This window comes from Cinclus cinclus, chromosome 33, assembly GCF_963662255.1.
Source record: "Cinclus cinclus chromosome 33, bCinCin1.1, whole genome shotgun sequence".
Lineage (NCBI taxonomy): Eukaryota > Metazoa > Chordata > Aves > Passeriformes > Cinclidae > Cinclus > Cinclus cinclus.
The window spans coordinates 1,507,540-1,528,110 of record NC_085078.1 but is presented as its reverse complement, the minus strand read 5'-3'; the positions used below and the strand labels follow the sequence as shown (position 1 = coordinate 1,528,110).

At 55.5% G+C, this 20,571-nt stretch overlaps 1 protein-coding gene across 1 annotated transcript; it reads right to left on the bottom strand.

The window, feature by feature from the left end:
- Window positions 1-12,933: 12,933 nt before the first annotated feature.
- LOC134055573 (serine/threonine-protein kinase pim-1-like) lies at window positions 12,934-19,770 on the bottom strand. Its single transcript, XM_062511978.1, is given in 9 exon segments — window positions 12,934-12,955; window positions 13,844-13,977; window positions 14,995-15,092; window positions 15,353-15,532; window positions 16,176-16,542; window positions 16,716-16,766; window positions 16,885-17,211; window positions 17,302-17,629; window positions 19,703-19,770. Coding segments are annotated over 9 exon segments (1,575 nt in total).
- Between the last annotated feature and the right edge of the window lie 801 nt (window positions 19,771-20,571).

The window sequence follows — 20,571 nt, the reverse complement described above, 5'->3', positions numbered from 1 at the left end:
GTGTATATTCATTATGGATGTCAAGTGTGTTAACTGCTTCATCATTCTCCAATTCATGTTGTACAGGATTGCTGATATAAGCAAAACCAATCAAAACCAAAATCAAAAGGACAGTGATGGGATGACACAATTTGTTCAGGACACCTGTGACAGTAGGTGACCACCCAAAGAGGGTATCCCACCACTTGAGTTCAGCATCTTTCTTTACTCTTTCCAAAACATGATGTAGTTCCTTTACATGGTGATGAAGAGTTATCAGAGTTTTGGTCTGTTTTTCTTAATCCTTTCCAAAATTTCAATTAAATCCTGGGGAAGCAGCAATTGCTTTACCAGAGCGAGGTTCATTCCAACGGGAGTAGGCAATAAATGGTGGATTCATGTGTAATTGGACTGCAAAAGGCGGCAAGACGTAACTGGGACTACATAAGGAAATCACATCCTACAATTCTAGTAAAGTTACAAATGCAAACATTCGAATGATTTTTAGTATGCACTACCAAATTTTCTATGATAACAGGTTGCCAGCAGTTCTTAAGCATACACAACCATTGCCTATATAAATCAGCACCGTTTCAGGAATCTCGTTTGGACGTATTTCAAAGTTACAAACATTTGGCTCTGTGTCCAAACAAATATCTTGAGCTCTAATCGCGTTACTTTCACAGATAAACCCTTGTTGTTCCCGGACAATACAAGTTTCCAAATTCACAGTTTCCCACTTCTCACCAATTTGACGGGCCCATTCTCTATGCTTAAAAGGATAGAGAATAGCTCCATCACGATTCAGCCCGAATGCAATGATGGCGAATATGGAATGCACTGAAGCATTATGTATCATCAGCACAAAGGCTCTGGCTGTGTTTGTGCTGGGGTCATAGCTAAAATGTACCAAGTTCCACCAGGATTGGAATTCTCCTTCAAAGTCAGTGGCACTATCCCAAATTCTTTGCCGAATTTCAGTAGGAAAAGTGCCTTCCTCGCCTTCTCTGATAATTGAGGCAGCAACAAACCGCACCCACAGCTGAGCCTGGATACAGCTGAGACCTAAAGAGATGTTATTTTGTGCAGCACCGAGTTCATCAGTTATCGGTTTGCGGTCATTTGCATTTACCTTTTCCCAATTTGCCAAAATGTTTGATAGGAACCATTGTTGGGTTCCCAAAGCTGCCAAAGATGACTGCAGTGGTTGCTGTAATTTGGTGACATCTCCAGACGTAGTAGCCAATTTATTCCTCAGTACTTCTGAATCAATGCTACTGAAAATTCCCAATCCTGCTCCCACAACGCCCATTATGTCTCTTGTCATTCGTTTGTTAAAAGGGTTCAGGATAAGCGGTGGTGGAGTAGTAGGTGTCACAATAGTAACATCAAATTCCCCCCAGTATTTTGTATTGTTTTTACCACACATGATTTTATGGGAAAACTGTACAGCAATGAAATGGAGCCAACAATTCTGATTTTAAATTTTACAAAGTACAACACGGCCGTGAGGTCTTGTGCCATAACTGTGTACAAGTTTGATGAGGGATTCAGCAATGAATTTATGTGTTATTGTAACCATGAAGCTTTGTCATTTCAATCTTGTTGGTTTAGTTCAAGTAAAATTATACCAACAGTCAGGAAGTATCAGCAGTGTTATCATGGGTTATCTGGTTCTTCATGTCCCTCGGTGCTCTTCTGTGAAAAGTAAACGCAACAGAGTCTGCCATGAAGAGGCAGGAAATTAAAATGATGAAACTATCTAGCATGTGTGAAGCTACCCACCGCATGGCAAAATTCTCTTACCTTGCGATAGTTCAAATTTCTTGCCACCTCTCTCTTTTGCCATACTGGAATTCGGTTAACTTCCCAATCATTTTGCTGCCAAAAAGGAAGCCACTCTGTACATCCCTGAAACACAGCATAAGAGTCAGTGTAGATGCAAACAAGAGAGGTATTGTGTACCTCACACTGGAAAACACTCCAGGCAGCCATCAGTTCCCCAACGTGAGCACTGCCTTCTCCCTCAGTAATGATTCATTCATCAGAAGTGTGGAGGGCTACTGCTCTGTGTTTCCACACCTTTCCCTCTGGTTTGGCAGAAGCATCAGTGAACCAAGAATTTGCTGATTGTTCAGAGGAGAAAGGAGGGGCTACTTTAATTGCCGAGGCAGCTTTGTCTTGGCTGCTCCCCAAGCTCTCAGTTTCTTGTATAGCCCAATGTTTTATAGCAACTTCTGTTATTGAGAAGATGTTACAATAATGTTCAATCTGGGCATACCACTTCCTAGCTGAGGATCTATGGGCCACCGCGTCAGGCAGGGGAGCCCCAGTAGTGACCACTACGATCACTTTGAAAGGACCTCTTAATGTAATTGGTCGTTGCCCTACAATTTTCTCCACTTCTATGAGAGCTAAGCTAACCGCAAACAGTCATTTAACCCAGATAGCGTATCTTTATTCAGCATCTTGAAAGCCACGGAAATACAAACAAATAACAGGCCTTGTAGGACCATCAGGGCCTTGTTGCCATATGTGAACTGACAACCCCGAGATGGGGAATCCCCACTCTACCTGGAAAGGGTCTGTGGGGTGAACAGGGCCCAGGGCTTGATGAGCTGTTGCTTCAAAAATCAGCACTTGCAGTGCTTCCTCCTGAGAAAGAGTCCAATCCCATTTCACCCCTTCCCTCAGCAAGTCATAAAGAGGCCTGGCAATTATTGAAAAGTCTGGAATGTGCTTTCTCCAGAACACTAATAATGTCCACATTTTATGGCTGTTGGCAGGACAACGCGAAGGTGAACCTGGTGTCTGCTGAGAAGGGGTTGTATAGGGAGAAAAGGGAATGGGGCCCAGAGTGGGTGGAACCATTTTTGGTACATTGCTCTGCTTCTTTCAGTGGGTCCAGAAGTTCTAAAGTTTTAGTGTGTTCCTCTCTTAGAGCACTTTCTAACAACTGTTTCTCATTTTGCAACAAAGAGCACTCATGTTTTCAACAAAGATACTTGTTCCTTTCTTCATTTAGTTGTTCTGGCAAAATTTGAACTCATTTTTGTAGAGAATTTATAATTGTAGTCTCCTCATTTGTTTGCTTGAAGTGATTTTCTAGAGCTGCCCTAAGACAGGCTCCCAAAACAGAACAGAGTACAGTTTTATTTTTGTACAGTTTGAATTTTGACTCCCTTTGCAGAGAACATATTCCATCAATCACATTTTCTAAATTATACCAATTATTTGGTGCCCACTCTTCTCCTCCCTGAGAGGGTCTGGCACTATATATAGCTAATAGAGCAAAAAATGCAGCTTTATTTGTTGCACTGCAATTTTCACTCATTTTATGAAGGGGCAAGTAAAAACCACTGCAGGGAGGTATATCACTTAAGTTACACACACGCGCGCGCACACACACACACACACACACACACACACACACACAGACACACACACACACAACTTTTCTCTGTGTTCCCTTTCACTTCCCTGTGTGGGTGAAGAGACCGAAGCTGCTTGGGAGGCACTAGCTTCAGTACAAATCCCTGGTTGTCTCTTTGCTACACCAAGCAGTCAAAAAAACCACAATAAAAACCAACAAAAGAGTCCTGTCTTCCACACCAAGAGATCCTAGAGTGAAATTCTACAGACAGAGCCCTCAAACAAGTGTGGGGGTGCTCTCCACCTAGGCCTGTGCAGTTTGCAGGAAATCTGAACTTGCCCCCCTTGCTTTCTGGACAAGCTCACTCCTTTTGAGGTGACCAGCTAGGTGCGGCTGGAGCAAGATGTCCTTCCCCTATTACAGACTACACACAACCTTGCAGCCCTTCTGTCTGTCATAATCCAGTCCGTGATGCCAATTTAATGTCACGATCCGCCAATCCAGGCGGGGATCGTGATGCTTTGTTTTGATCTTGAGGTGCAAGACACAGAGCAGGGGGACAGCAGTATGCTTCAATATAGCACTTTATTTGATGCTAACAATTCAGTTGTGCGACAGAGGGGAGAGTTTAAGGAAACAAAAGGGGAAAAGAGGGGAAGGGAAATAGCTACCAAGGGATGGGACGGAGTCCTCGTGGTCTTCGGCCAATAGACGTGTCTTCCTTACGTGGGGAGATCTCAAGAGGCTTCTCCAAAGAGTCACCGTTTTACAGTCTTTTCTCAAAGTGAGCGATGTCTGGCCAAGAGGTGGGGAGATTTATGGACCGTTGTGTGCTCACAGAAGCAGGTGCCAATCTGGCTGGGCTAGTGTGGCCTCGAAGAGCAGTGCACCATGACGGCACAGCACAGCACAGCTGCAAACAGTTATTTGGTAAACCTCTACCTCGGCCAGGCCAGAACTGTTCAAAGGCAACCAGGCCAGAAAACTCCTGTCTGGAGCGAGTGGGGTTCACCGGGGTCTTCTTGTGATGGTCGTGAGGCAAATGAGGGAAACTTCGGACCGTCTCTTCCAGATGACAGGAGATGAATTCCCAAAAGTGGCTTTAACGGCCATTTATGGGGTTGGGAGCACTTTGGAGTCTGGGGATGCCTTTGGGGTGTGCCAATTGGGTGCTGCGGGGGCACTTAGAGATCCTGGGAGGTCTGGGGGACACATACGTGGGTGGACACTGGGGTTCTGTGAAGCCCAGGGCATGACGGGCGTTGTTGTCCCAGCTCCAACGGGGCTCAACTGGGCCGTGGGGCATGACGGGAGCCACAGGCAAAAACAGAAAAGATGGCGCCGACACCAGGCACCGCCCCCAAAGTGCCAAGACCCAGCACTGATTGGTTGTGTGCAGTGATGGGCGGGAGTCTTGGCAAATGGGAGGCACCAGAGGCAGGAGCCCACTCCATCCCCAGTACAGCCCCGTACAAACCCAGTGCCCCTCCAGGTCATCCCAGTACACCCCAGTCCCACCCAATACACCTGGCTTAGTTCCCAGTCCATTCCAGTTCCTCCCCGTATTATCCACAGTAGGCGTCAGTGTCCCCCAGCCATCCCCACAGTGCGCCCTGTGTCCCTAGTTTGTCCCAGTACTTCCAAGTATCAATCCCAGTATGTCCCAGTAGTTTTCAGTGCAACCCCACAGTCCATCCCAGTCCACCCAGATTCCCCCTCAGCATTCCCCATGTTCCCACGTTGACCCACTCCTCCCCAGTATCACTCCCAGTATGTCCCAGCGTTTCCCACAGTGCTCCCAGTGTTCCCCAGTATGTCCCAGTTCTCCCAAATGTTTCCAAGGAAACCTGAACTTCTCACGGTTGCCGTGGCACACAAACCCAGCCGTGGGATCAGTGCAGTGTCCATGGCCCTGTACAGCCCCTGGCAGTGGCCCAGTGCAGGATGCGATGATGATCCACCCGCAGAGCTGGCCCAGGGCAGCTCTGCAGTGCTTTTGGTGGCACCTTGGGCAGGCACACTCCTGAGGACTATGTCTGTTTGCAGTGGAGAAAATTAGGAGTTTTAGATTGTTTAAAAAAATTAAAAAGGGAAAACATCTCTTTGCCTGAGCGCAGCCAGTTCTCCAAGCAAAGCAGGTTCCAGATGAGGGAGGACAGACGGGATGGGGCTGGGCAAAGTGGAGCAAGGTTGTCCACACTGGGTCAGACCTCAAGGCACAGCTTCTCTGAGCAGGCCAGACCTGCCGAGGAGAGACCCTGGATCAATATCAACCACACAATGCTCTAATCACCTCTGCTCTAAAATCAGCAGTAATAAAATCCACCCTTTAAAACTCCAATGGATATTTCTCCATAACTGCAGCAGAAAACCTTCCTCATGGACTGCACCAGACCATAGGGAAATCAAGGCAGAGCCGTGGTTTGTCAGGACATGCTTGATCCCAGTGAGCCCCGTGGTGCATTTGGTGCTGAGTCCTTGAACCTCAGGGCCTAGGAGGAGATTGCACAAACCCTTCGAGGAGTCCAATTCAGAAGAACCTTTCAGCTGCTGCCCATGCCTGTGCCTTGGGCTGGCCCAGACTCCTTCTGGGGGATGTGTTGCACCTCAGCCCTGCTCTGGGAGAGAAATTCCTTCTCCTTGTTTCCAGTCTGGGCCTCCACAGCTGCCCTTGGTATTAATTGTTTCTTTCTCTGGATATTCTCTGTCAAAAGAGCCATCATCTCTGAAACTGCCCATCAATCCCTCCCAGGGCTCTCCTCTGCTGTCCTCAGTCTCCAGCCCACTGAGCACAGAACTCCTTTCTCCACTCCTTTGACCACTATCAAATGGTCATGTGCTTGAGGCCATGGGCACCTGGACAAGAAGGACAGTTCTTTTCCATAGAAAGGAACGTAGGGAGCCCCAGTGTTTCAAAGGCAGGGAAGAGTCGGCCCTCAGGAAGCCAAGGTAACCTACATAGTCCTGGCAGCTTTTGTCTGGGAGCTATCCTTGTATATATCCAGAATTTCAGAGGCAGTATCCCAATCTTGGCCGCCAATGCCTGTGCTTGAAAGATGTTTTATTCTCCATGGAAAGAAAAGGCTCAGGGGCTGCCCCCGGGGTGCGCGGGTCTTGGCACAGGGCTGAGAAGGCAACGGAAAAACGGAAAAACGGAAAAACGGCCATGGGGACAAACGGCCCCAGGGCTTCAGTTGCAGTTGCAGCAGCAGCAGCAGCAGCAGCAGCGGCAGAAGCAGCAGCGAATCAAGCGACTTTGTCGACCCTCTGGATCTCCTCTCCCTCTCCCGCAGTCCCACAGCCTCTCTCAGTCTCCGTTTCCCGGTGTCTCCCTCCTCTCCCAGTCTCCCTCTCCCCGTTCCGAGCCGGCTCATGCCCCCAGCCCGCCCTCGGCCCCGAGCGGGGCTTCCCCGTCCCCGTCCCCGTCCCCGACCCCGTCCCCGGCCGTCCTGCCGCGGTCTCTCCTCCGCCCGGCTCTGGCTGTACTGGCAGTGGCGCTGCTGGGCGGGGATCAGTGCCTGGTGCGGCATCGCCTCCCTTTGGCTCCGCCTGTCCCGGCCCCGGCCCCGGCCCCGGCCCCGGCCCCGGCCCCGGCCCCGGCCCCGGCCCCGGCCCCGGGCCCGGCCGCAGCCTCAGCCCCAACGTGGATCCCAGTCCCGGTCGCGGTCCCGGCGCCAGCTGCTCCCGGAGCCCGCAGAGCACACACAGGGCGCGGCCGCTCCCGCCGCCTCCGTTGGGGCTTCCCCGGCCCGAGCTCCGCCGCTCGGCAGCGCGGCCGCTGGCCCCGAGCCGCCGCTGTCGCGTTCCAAAGAGCGAACGCCAGGGGCTGCCCGGCCCGGGACGGCTGAGGGGCGCTCGGGGCCCGTGTCTGGCCCCGGGCCGAGCGCTGACAGCCGCGTCTCGCCGGCAGGGAAGGTGGAGCACGGCATTAAGGAGCGCTACCAGCTCGGTTCGCTGCAGGGGCGCGGCGGCTTCGGCAGCGTCTGGGCGGCGACGCGGCTCTCGGACGGCGCCCCGGTGAGTGGAGGGGCCGGCGGCGGGCGGAGGAGGAGGGGAAGAGCAGGAGGAGGAGGAGGAGGAGGGGTCGGGGAAGGATGGGGCTCGGCAGGGCGGGCGGCGAGCTAAGCCCTCTGCTCCCCTTGGCTTGCAGGTGGCCATCAAAAGGGTGCCACGGAACCGCGTCCGACACTGGGGTGAGCTGGTGAGTGAGCGGGGGTCAGCGGGAGAAGCCGGGGCGTGCTGGGTGGGCATGAGCCGAGGCCCAGCAGGGTGGACAGCGCGTGTGGGGCCAGCAGAGCATCCCGGGCTGGGTGAGGGCTTCCCGAGCCTTGGCACGGCATCAGCCCCGCTGACGGCATCGTGGTCCTCCTGCAGCCCGACGGCACCAGCGCACCAATGGAGATCGTGCTCCTGGACAAGGTGTCCACTGGCTTCCCTGGTGTTGTCCAGCTGCTGGAGTGGCTTGAGCTCCCCAGCGACATCCTGATGGTGCTGGAGTGCCCGGAGCGGTGTCAGGACCTCCGTCATTTCATTCGGGCACGGGGATTCCTGTCCGAGGAGGTGGCACGGCAGTGACAAGTGAGGTCTCCTGATCTCTCTGCAGATGGATTTAGACAATGTTGTGATCCTGAAGACGCCGCTGGTGAGTACCACGAGTTCTGCCAGTGTCAGACCCTCCCCTTGCATGGCCACCGTACTCTAGGTCATCCCTGTGCTGGAAGCACAGCCCGGTGCACCCCTACTGACACCCCAGACAACACCCCTGCACCTTTTGAGTTTTGCTAGGAAACCCCCTTGACCAGGACTCCCCGTTGCCTTCCCATCCCTGTCACCCCAGCATCCCCTGGATGACCCAGCATGCAGCCCCTGCCCCAGCTGTGCCTCTTGGCCAGGACCCCACTGCTTCTGAGCAGGAGAGCAGCAGCTCCTGCACCCCATTGCTCCCACAGGCCCCTTCCCCCAGGATCCCCTCACTTTCCCCTTTTTTTCTCAGTTCAGCCCAGTGCCTCCAGTGTGTCTCTAATAAGTCGTTTCTGTCCCCAGCTCCCTGTGCTGAAAAGCTGGTGGGTCCCTTGAGGCAGAAGCGCCTGGCTCTTGCTTTCCATGGGTAGGTCAGCAGTGCTTCCAGGGAGAGGGGTGAGGACAGGGTCCATCTCTTGTCATGTTGTGTCACCCTCTGGTGTCCGTGCTTTAGGATTGCAAGAGTTGGTGACATCCATGTCCAGCCTGCTCCGGAGGCATCAGGAGATGATCATCCCTGAATGACTCCCCTGTTTTCTCTTGAGCCCAGCGACATTTCTCTTGAATAATCAACAAAACCCTTCAGACAAACCTATAGCCGTGTGTGCGCGTGTATGTGTGTGTCTGGATTTATACTGTCCTGGTGTTCCACTGGCCAGGGCATTGCAGAGACCCTCTGTGGGGACGGGGCCCTTGGGGAGTGGTGGTCAGCTCCCAGCCTGGGCCAGTGGTGGTGTTGGAGCCCTGTTGAGGATGGGGTCCCTGGGACTCGGTGTGTGGGGCAGCTGTGCAGAGAGGGACCAGGTGCTCTGAGAGGGCAAAGGGGCTGCAGGTGTGACAGAGTGAGGGGCAGGGTGGGAGATATTCCCCTCTGGACTCTGCTCTGGAGCTGGAGACTGCACCAGTTTGGAGCCTGCAGGGTTGGGAAATGGGATGCTGTGGACGTGGGAAGTGCTACAACTGAGCAATCCCTGAAGCCTCAGCCTTATCTGCAGGTGATCACCATTCCCCATTGCCTGAAGATCCCAGCTATGTGGCTGATCCTATTGCCCATGACCCCATGTTCTCCCCTCCCACATGCCATATTTGGGGCTGGGGTCAGCTCTAGAGTGTCCTGCAGGGAAATCTCCAGGAGGGGAGGAGCACTGGGAGATGCAGGGACCTGGCTCTGGGGCACTGTTGAAGGATGGATTGTGTTGGAGTAGGGATACGCTTGCCATTGGCTCCATTCCCAACCCTTTGGCCCCCAGAGGCACTCAGGCCCTTGCAGGGCCATTGCCCCATGCAGGAAGTTGGAGAGATGCCAGGGGAGGGGCTGGATCTGTGCAGCAGGTGGGATGGAGTCTGTGCCAGTGCTGGGCTCCCAGCCAGTGCTGGGGTCAGTACCAAGCTAGGCTTTAGCCTGGGGGCTGTTGGGGAGGGGGCAGGGAGGAGCCCCGGCAGGGATGAAGGTGCTCCTGCCCTGGTGCAGCCTCAGGGAGCGCTGCCAAGTGCAAGAGGAAGATGAAGGTGACGGTGCTCAGTGTGACCCTGCTCTTCTCTATCCTGTTGTGTCCCTCACTACAGGCCAAGGTGAGGCCTGATATCATGATCTTGCCCTGTAGCCTCCCATCCCATCCTTTTGGCCCTCTCAGACATCTCCTCACCACGTTTTCCTCTTTGTTGTATTGCTCTAATGCCCTCCCACTGATCATTCCCAATTCCATTTCCTCCCTTTTCCCCCTCACTGCTTTGCCTTTCTCCCTGGCCACGCAGGGCTCTCCTGATGCCATTCCTGGACTCCTTGCCTACTCCCAAACCATCTTCCAGTCCTGTTGGTTTTCCCCTCATCCATGCTGTTTTTTCTGTCTCCATCAAGCCACTTCCTTGCAATCCTGTGTCCCTACAGTGGAATTCCTTTGGAATTCCTTTCCTCTCCCCGGCATCCAACAGGGCCCCTTCCCTACCCTCAGCCCAGTCCTTTGGGCTCTTCAGGTCACCCCACTTCAGTGTCTTTGATCATCCTTGGAGGCCCTCAATTCCCATCCCATTGTCTCCCCCTCCACCCTGATCCCTGCACCTGTGTTCCCCACAGTCCCACAAGGCCCAGTCCACATCAAACCTTTGTTACCCTTTCCAGGCACTTCTGCAAGGGATGGAAAATGATCTCTGGGAGGTGAGTGGGGTGTGGGGATTGGAGGGCATCCTCTATAGGAATTGCGGGGCAGTTTTGGTCCTCTCGCCCCTTGCTGGCACTAGGGACATCCCAGGGACCTGCAAGGTCTCCTGGTGCTTCTGGAGACCGATTAAGAGAATGCTGAGATCTTGAAAACCCTGCTTGTGGGCATCATGAATTCTGCCGGCTTCAGACCCTATCTGCACATGGTCACCATACTCCAGGCAATCCCAGTCTGTCCTAGCACAGCCCAGTGCACCCCTACTGATACCCTAGACAACACCCCTGCCCCATGGAATTTTCCCAGGGAACCCTTTTCTCCAGGGCCCCTGTTGCCTTCTGATCCCTGTCACCCCAGGACCACCCTGGATGACCTAGAATGCAGCCCCTGCCCCAGCTGTGCCTCTTGGCCAGGACCCCAGTGCTTCTGGGCAGGAGCACAGCAGCTCCTGCACCCCATTGCTCCCCGTAGGTCTTCTCACGGACCCTCTTCTTTTCTCCTGCCTCCCACTCCAGCCCAGCAGCCCTCAGTGCATCTCTAATAAGTCCTTTTAGTCCCCAGCCCTGTATGGCTGAAAAGCTGGTGGGTGTTGTGTGACAGAAATGCCTGACTGCCTCTGTGGATGACTAGGTCAGCAGTGCCTGCAGAGACGGGAGTGGGGATAAGGATTTTCACATGTCCAGTGGACAAGGAAGGGTCTGGCTGTCCTCTGCTGCCCCTGTGCGTTCCCTGCACCCAGTGACACAAAAAGACCAATCCTAAAGCCAAGCAAGTCAGGCTGGGGACTGGTAGCTCCACGATGAGGTCCCCCACATTTACATGATTCCTCTCAGCTCTCCCCCAAGATGTTTGGTGTTTTGGAAAGGGAGTGAAGCCCAGCTGTGGGCAATTTCAGTGGGTGAGTGTGTGGCCAGGCTGAGCAAAGGTTGGAGGCTCCTCAGGAGCGTGGTCTGGATGTGGAAGAATAATATTTTCTTAATCATATTTCTGTTTAAACAGAATTTTTTGTGCTTGGGCACGAGAGCAGAGTGCCGTGGTGGGACCTGTGCCAGGGAGAGCCCGAGACACCAAAGGCACATTGGCAGCAGCAGCTCCCTGCAGGGCATGGCCACAAGCCTCCCTTGGCAAGCTGGCCTGGTGGCCACACTGGAGAGCTGCTGGGTCAGGGGGGGATTTCTGGCTGGGGATCTGCCTCAGCCCACAGAGTGTGACCTCAGCCCTGGCTCTGGCACAGCCCCTGTGCCTGGGCCCTGCAAAACCTAAAGGTCACCTGTGCCACCCTGGTGCCCATCCCTGGGTCTGGCACTGTCAGTTCTCTACTTGGTGGTGCCTCCAAAACTGCACCCCCCTTCTCTACAGCCTGAGCTTGAGGATGCCCTGAGAAATATAACAACTCTGTGCTTTCCAGAAACTATTAATAAAGTGCCTGTTTGTTGTCTGTATAAACTTAAGAATGGAACTCATTACAGACTGCCCAGACTGCTTTGTGCCAAGTGTCTTTTTTGTTACTCTATTTGGTGTGTTCTACTTTTCTTAACTTTTGATAATATTTTCCATAGAGGGATGCCTTTAGTCACAGTATTGCTACATCAGCAGGTACTGTGTTTGTGTTAAGCAGACAGTAAAGAGGCATGATCACTGTGCATTGAGGTACAATAAAGCGTCCTGCTCTGCCCTGTGTGACCAAGACAGGTCTTCCTCACCCTTTTCTGTCCCTGCAGGGGCAGTGCCTGTGAGCAGAGGTGGTGGGAAGAGAGTCCCAGCACAGCTGCAGAGATGCAGATGGTTGTCAACTCCACTTCCTGCATAGAAATCCGGCATGAAATTGCTTCTAAATGCTGCTCCCTTCAGCTCCTGGACACCTACTCACAGAGTTGTGAAAAAAATCCCCCGGCCACTGGCTTCCAAGGTGAGTTATGCCAAAGTTAGAGCTCGGTGGGAAATCTCTATCCTTTCCAACCCTTTTAATATAGCCATACATGGTGGAGTACATGGATGTGTCTTGTACAGAAAAGAAGGAGTGTGAAAGCAACGTGACTGACACTTTTCAGTCTCTGTGTTCATTCTACACCCATGGGTACAAAGACATCATGGAAACCCTGGCACAGAGAGACCCTTCAGTCCATGGGTACAGAGACATCCCAGAACCCCTGGCATAGACAGACCCTTCTGTCCATGGGTAAGTGAGCACAGTGGGGGTGGGTGAGCAGTGAGTCCTGGACAGGAGACAAACCTGGCTCCAGCCCTACCAGGCCCTGCCAAGGCTCAATGCTGGCTGCTCTGAAATGGGAAAGCCCTTCAGCCTTGTCCCTGCCCAGAGGGGCAGTGCTGGCCTGGCAGCACAGGTTGTTTTCCCCACAGGCTGCAGGAGATGAGAACACAAGGCTTGCAAACACTGACTGCAAGCCACAGCTCTGGGTGCTCCCCACGAACCTCAGCCCAGGGCCCAGTGTCTGCCCCAAGCTTCAGGGGATGCAGTGGGAGCCCGGCTGGGCTCTGCCCTGGGGCCATCCTGCAATGACAGCTCCAAACAGGGAGCATTCAGTTGCCACAGACAGCCAAGGCAGGGGTGGAGGGGAGCTGGTCCAGCCCAGCACTGCTGTGTGCTGTGCTCTGGGGCTGGGGCTCCCTGCACAGGGAACTGCACTGCTGTGCCAGAGGAGACAAAGAAGCTTCAGCTTCAGCCTAACTGAGGTGCATGGGTGGGCTGGGAAGAGTGGGGAAGCTCAGGGGGATTCACAGAGTTCATCCTGCTGGAAGGACGAGGAAAAGGGAGTGGGAACTCAGCAGTGAGGAGAACTGAGGGCTGGAGAGCAGCTCTGAATGACACTAAAATCTCACTGGACCTCTGAGACATTGCTGCTCTTCAGCCAGTGACAGCATGAGATCCTAAGCCTGGGGATCAGTGTTCCTCGTGGTGAGGGGCATCAAGGAAGGCAACAACGTGATGGACACTGTGATGGGCTGGGAACTCAGTGGGGGAAAGGAGGGAGCAGTTGTGAAGTAAAAGGCAGGTGGGGGAGAGAACTGTTCAGAGGAGGGCTGAGCTACAGCTTGTGCAAGCTGAAAATGTCATTTGGGGTCATTCCAGATTGATTTCATTTCAGAAGGTATTGAACAAGTTTACTTTGTTTTCCCTTGGAGGTGTACACTCTGCAAACTTGAGCTGCGTTGCCAAAATGCTCAAGCAAGTCTCTGCTGCAGGTCACACCATTTCTCCTTTGGCTGATTCGGGCCCGGTGCTGAGCTGCAGCAGAGCCCTGGCAGAGCCCAGAGCAGCCTCAGCATCCACAGGGCCCGGCTGCAAGGAGAGAAACCAGAAATTGCCCGTCAGCTGAAGGCTCCTGAAGGCTCACCCTTGTCCCAGCTCCCACGGTGCCCAGGCCACGCTGGCCATGCCCAGAGCAGTGCCCAAAGCTGCCCATCATTGCTGCCCCTCATTGGGCAGCAGAGCAGGAGGGCAGGACATGTGCCCAGCCTGCAGCCAGCCATGGCACATCCTCCTCCTCAGCAGCTGCCACAGCAGGATGCTCCGGTGTTTGCTGCCATTTCCCAAAAGCTCTTATCCCACCATGCAAAGAAGACGGGGACTCACCTCATGCCATCGCTGCTGGCAGAAAAGCTGGTCCCAAACGATGTCCTCAGCCTTCTCCAAGCGCACGGCCCGTCCACACCGCAGCTGGTCCCAAGCACCTCCTGATCCACACTGGACCCCACCTGGAACACTTCCTTTAGAGAAACAAACAACAAATTAATGAAAATAGCTTACAGTGCAAAGGGGGGGAAAAGAGAAATGGTAAAAAATCTTATCTCTATCAAGGGCTTGAGGAAGGCCCAACCCTACATGCCAGGGAAAAAGCCACCCATGGCTGAGAGAAGCCCGTGCTTTCTCCCTTTCCCCCTGCGCTGCCGCAAAAGTTATGGTGATCCCAAAGCAAGCAAGGGCAGTGGAGCAGCCCAAGCCCTTCCTTGCCTGCAAAGCAAAGCAGCCAAGCACAATTCTGGAGCCCCACCTCTGCTCCCACCACGGGGCTTTGTTTGTGTCAAGCTGGCTGCCCCAGCCCCAGCTGGGGCACGGTGGGTGCTGGGGGCTGTTGGCAGGGCCAGGAGCCAACTCCCATTTCGTACCCACCCCAGCCCATCCCCCAGTCCTGCCAAAAGGCAGCTTGGCAGACGACAGAAGAATCAATTTTATCCTCCCCAGCAAAGGGGGAACCTTTGTTTCCTGGGCAGGCTGTGCAATGCCCAAATCTGGGAGCATCCCCCTGGGTCTGGACTCATCTGTAAATTTGCTGTGTGGAGCCTGGCTTTGAAGAAGGTGCCAGAATCCAAGTCTGTCATCTTCAGCTTGCCAGTGGCCAGGTGGAGGAAGAGGTTGTCATCCTTGATGTCATCCTCGCTGTCCCCAGCAGCAGCAGCCCCACCTGCTACAGCTTCTCCAGGGGCTCCTTCTCCTTCCCTGGGGGGGAGACCAGGCTCTCAGTGTTCTGCCCAGGGCCCCAGCTGTCAGTGAACCAGGACAAGCCAAACCAGCTCAGATGGTGGCCACCAGTGCTGGGCAGAGAGCAGCTCAGCTCCAGCCCAAGGGCTGGGTGTTCCCATCTGATGACCTGGGTGCAGTGGCACAGGCAGGACAAAAAAGTCTGGGCTTCTTTGCTTCTGATTGCCAAGGCCTGTGTGGAGCTGGAACTTACCAGAGCCCTGCATCAAAGTGCGCCTGTGGCTCTCTCCCTTCTTCTACGTCAGGTGAATTTGCTGCATCCAAGGGTCACAAAGCAGGTCTTCTAATGAGGGCCTTTCTATGTCGAGCATGGATAAACACCTTTTGATCAGATCTTGGCAGTCTGGAGAGAGAAAGCAGAAACCACCGGTCACTTGGAGGAGGCTGCAGTCTGCTTTGCCCCATTATTCCCATGCCCAAGCCATGCTGCGTGTGCTCAGAGCTGGGCCTAAAGCCTCCCATCAGTTCTTTGTTTTGGAGGAGAGCACGAGAGCAGGACCTGTGCCACGTGCTCAGCAGCTGCCAGAGCGGGATGCTCACGAGCCCACTGCTGTCTCCCAGCACTGCCTCCCATTCCCCCCGTGCCCAGAGATGAGGATTCACCTTGAGAGAGCCGTTGTGGCAGTGAGAGCTGATGGTTCCAGCTGATGTTCCGGCCCCTCCTGAAAGGGTGCTTCCCACAGACCATCTGGTGCAGCAGGATGCCCAGGGACCAGATGGTAGCTGGCTTGCCATAGTACCAGCCAAAGCGGGTCCATTCCGGGGGGCTGTAGGACCGTGTTCCTATGGGACAGAGATGGAGTTCATCAGGGGAATGCTGCTGCTCCCAGAGCCTGGCCCCAGAATCCTTGGCCATGCTAGGGCTGCACCAATGGCACATGGTGTGACCCCTTGCCTCTGGCCAGCACCTGGGACTTGTGTACAAACTTGGGCTTGGAAAAGGAGCCACTGGTGCTGCAAGAGGGCAGCAGAAGCCCTAGCAAGGCCTGAGCATGACAAGGAAAAACCCACTCAGTGGTGGGGAAATCCATGTCTCCATCCTCCCTGCCTGCATTGCCCCAAAAAACAATTATGAGGCCAAGGCAAACAAGGTGAGCACAGTAGTGCAAGCCCTTTCTCACCTGCACACCAAAACAGCGGGTGCGCAGGTTCTGCCCCTCCCCTGCTCCCCTACTACCCCCACCCATGGGTGTTTTTGTCAGGCTGGCTGCCCCAGCCCCAGTCCTGGGCACAGTGGCTGGCAAAGGCTGCCAGCAGGGCTGGAAGCTGTCCCCCCAGCCGCCCCCAGTGGAAAGCAACTCAGCTGAAGATTCAGTGCCATGACTGGCAGCAAAAAGGAGAGTCCGCGCTCCCACAGCCAGGCTGGGCTCTGAGCTGTTGGGCCAGGAGATGCTGGGAGCGGGAAGACGGCGCTGTGTGGGCTCACCTGCAAAGTGAGTGTAGGCTGTGTCCTGCAGGTAGGTGCCACAGCCAAAATCAATCAGTTTTGCCTGCCCGCTGGCCAGGTCAACGAGGATGTTCTCCGGTTTGACGTCCCTGTGCAGGACTCCGCAGCTGATGCAGTGCTGCACGGCCTCCAGCACCTGGCGGAACAGCTGCCGCGCCACCTCCTCGGACAGGAACCCCCGTGCCCGAATGAAATGACGGAGGTCCTGACACCGCTCCGGGCGCTCCAGCACCATCAGGATGTCACTGGGGAGCTCAAGCCACTCCAGCAGCTGGACAACACCAGGGAAGCCAGTGGACACCTTGTCCAGGAGCACGATCTCCATTGGTGCGCTGGTGCCGTCGGGCTGCAGGAGGACCACGATGCCGTCAGCGGGGCTGATGCCGTGCCAAGGCTCGGGAAGCCCTCACCCAGCCCGGGATGCTCTGCTGGCCCCACACGCGCTGTCCACCCTGCTGGGCCTCGGCTCATGCCCACCCAGCACGCCCCGGCTTCTCCCGCTGACCCCCGCTCACTCACCAGCTAACCCCAGTGTCGGACGCGGTTCCGTGGCACCCTTTTGATGGCCACCTGCAAGCCAAGGGGAGCAGAGGGCTTAGCTCGCCGCCCGCCCTGCCGAGCCCCATCCTCCTCCTCCTCCTCCTGCTCTTCCCCTCCTCCTCCGCCCGCCGCCGGCCCCTCCACTCACCGGGGCGCCGTCCGAGAGCCGCGTCGCCGCCCAGACGCTGCCGAAGCCGCCGCGCCCCTGCAGCAAACCGAGCTGGTAGCGCTCCTTAATGCCGTGCTCCACCTTCCCTGCCGGCGAGACGCGGCTGTCAGCGCTCGGCCCGGGGCCAGACACGGGCCCCGAGCGCCCCTCAGCCGTCCCGGGCCGGGCAGCCCCTGGCGTTCGCTCTTTGGAACGCGACAGCGGCGGCTCGGGGCCAGCGGCCGCGCTGCCGAGCGGCGGAGCTCGGGCCGGGGAAGCCCCAACGGAGGCGGCGGGAGCGGCCGCGCCCTGTGTGCGCTCTGCGGGCTCCGGGAGCAGCCGGCGCCGGGACCGGGACCGGGACCGGGATCCACGTTGGGGCTGGGGCTGCGGCCGGGCCCGGGGTCGGGGCCGGACCCCGCGTTGAGGCCGAGGTCGGAGCCCACGTTGCGGCCGGGGCCGGGGCCGGGGCCGGGGCCGGGGCCGGGGCCGGGGCCGGGGCCGGGGCCGGGGCCGGGGCCGGGGCCGGGGCCGGGGCCGGGACAGGCGGAGCCAAAGGGAGGCGATGCCGCACCAGGCACTGATCCCCGCCCAGCAGCGCCACTGCCAGTACAGCCAGAGCCGGGCGGAGGAGATACCGCGGCAGGACGGCCGGGGACGGGGTCGGGGACGGGGACGGGGAAGCCCCGCCCGGGGCCGAGGGCGGGCTGGGGGCATGAGCCGGCTCGGAACGGGGAGAGGGAGACTGGGAGAGGAGGGAGACACCGGGAAACGGAGACTGAGAGAGGCTGTGGGACTGCGGGAGAGGGAGAGGAGATCCAGAGGGTCGACAAAGTCGCTTGATTCGCTGCTGCTTCTGCCGCCGCTGCTGCTGCTGCTGCTGCTGCTGCTGCTGCTGCTGCTGCTGCTGCTGCTGCTGCAACTGCAACTGAAGCCCTGGGGCCGTTTGTCCCCATGGCCGTTTTTCCGTTTTTCCGTTTTTCAGTTTTTCAGTTTTTCCGTTGCCTTCTCAGCCCTGTGCCAAGCCCCGCGCACCCCGGGGGCAGCCCCTGAGCCTTTTCTTTCCATGGAGAATAAAACATCTTTCAAGCACAGGCATTGGCGGCCAAGATTGGGATACTGCCTCTGAAATTCTGGATATATACAAGGATAGCTCCCAGACAAAAGCTGCCAGGACTATGTAGGTTACCTTGGCTTCCTGAGGGCCGACTCTTCCCTGCCTTTGAAACACTGGGGCTCCCTACGTTCCTTTCTATGGAAAAGAACTGTCCTTCTTGTCCAGGTGCCCATGGCCTCAAGCACATGACCATTTGATAGTGGTCAAAGGAGTGGAGAAAGGAGTTCTGTGCTCAGTGGGCTGGAGACTGAGGACAGCAGAGGAGAGCCCTGGGAGGGATTGATGGGCAGTTTCAGAGATGATGGCTCTTTTGACAGAGAATATCCAGAGAAAGAAACAATTAATACCAAGGGCAGCTGTGGAGGCCCAGACTGGAAACAAGGAGAAGGAATTTCTCTCCCAGAGCAGGGCTGAGGTGCAACACATCCCCCAGAAGGAGTCTGGGCCAGCCCAAGGCACAGGCATGGGCAGCAGCTGAAAGGTTCTTCTGAATTGGACTCCTCAAAGGGTTTGTGCAATCTCCTCCTAGGCCCTGAGGTTCAAGGACTCAGCACCAAATGCACCACGGGGCTCACTGGGATCAAGCAAGTCCTGACAAACCACGGCTCTGCCTTGATTTCCCTCTGGTCTGGTGCAGTTCATGAGGAAGGTTTTCTGCTGCAGTTATGGAGAAATATCCATTGGAGTTTTAAAGGGTGGATTTTATTACTGCTGATTTTAGAGCAGAGGTGATTAGAGCATTGTGTGGTTGATATTGATCCAGGATCTCTCCTCGGCAGGTCTGGCCTGCTCAGAGAAGCTTTTCCTTGAGGTCTGACCCAGTGTGGACAACCTTGCTCCACTTTGCCCAACCCCATCCCGTCTGTCCTCCCTCATCTGGAACCTGCTTTGCTTGGAGAACTGGCTGCGCTCAGGCAAAGAGATGTTTTCCCTTTTTAATTTTTTTAAACAATCTAAAACTCCTAATTTTCTCCACTGCAAACAGACATAGTCCTCAGGAGTGTGCCTGCCCAAGGTGCCACCAAAAGCACTGCAGAGCTGCCCTGGGCCAGCTCTGCGGGTGGATCATCATCGCATCCTGCACTGGGCCACTGCCAGGGGCTGTACAGGGCCATGGACACTGCACTGATCCCACGGCTGGGTTTGTGTGCCACGGCAACCGTGAGGAGTTCAGGTTTCCTTGGAAACATTTGGGAGAACTGGGACATACTGGGGAACACTGGGAGCACTGTGGGAAACGCTGGGACATACTGGGAGTGATACTGGGGAGGAGTGGGTCAACGTGGGAACATGGGGAATGCTGAGGGGGAATCTGGGTGGACTGGGATGGACTGTGGGGTTGCACTGAAAACTACTGGGACATACTGGGATTGATACTTGGAAGTACTGGGACAAACTAGGGACACAGGGCGCACTGTGGGGATGGCTGGGGGACACTGACGCCTACTGTGGATAATACGGGGAGGAACTGGAATGGACTGGGAACTAAGCCAGGTGTATTGGGTGGGACTGGGGTGTACTGGGATGACCTGGAGGGGCACTGGGTTTGTACGGGGCTGTACTGGGGATGGAGTGGGCTCCTGCCTCTGGTGCCTCCCATTTGCCAAGACTCCCGCCCATCACTGCACACAACCAATCAGTGCTGGGTCTTGGCACTTTGGGGGCGGTGCCTGGTGTCGGCGCCATCTTTTCTGTTTTTGCCTGTGGCTCCCGTCATGCCCCACGGCCCAGTTGAGCCCCGTTGGAGCTGGGACAACAACGCCCGTCATGCCCTGGGCTTCACAGAACCCCAGTGTCCACCCACCACATGTCACGTATGTGTCCCCCAGACCTCCCAGGATCTCTAAGTGCCCCCGCAGCACCCAATTGGCACACCCCAAAAGCATCCCCAGACTCCAAAGTGCTCCCAACCCCATAGATGGCCGTTACAGCCACTTCTGGGAATTCATCTCCTGTCATCTGGAAGAGACGGTCCGAAGTTTCCCTCATTTGCCTCACGACCATCACAAGAAGACCCCGGTGAACCCCACTCGCTCCAGACAGGAGTTTTCTGGCCTGGTTGCCTTTGAACAGTTCTGGCCTGGCCGAGGTAGAGGTTTACCAAATAACTGTTTGCAGCTGTGCTGTGCTGTGCCGTCATGGTGCACTGCTCTTCGAGGCCACACTAGCCCAGCCAGATTGGCACCTGCTTCTGTGAGCACACAACGGTCCATAAATCTCCCCACCTCTTGGCCAGACATCGCTCACTTTGAGAAAAGACTGTAAAACGGTGACTCTTTGGAGAAGCCTCTTGAGATCTCCCCACGTAAGGAAGACACGTCTATTGGCCGAAGACCACGAGGACTCCGTCCCATCCCTTGGTAGCTATTTCCCTTCCCCTCTTTTCCCCTTTTGTTTCCTTAAACTCTCCTCTCTGTCGCACAACTGAATTGTTAGCATCAAATAAAGTGCTGTATTGAAGCATACTGCTGTCCCCCTGCTCCGTGTCTTGCACCTCAAGATCAAAACAAAGCATCACGATCCCCGCCTGGATTGGCGGATCGTGACATTAAATTGGCATCACGGACTGG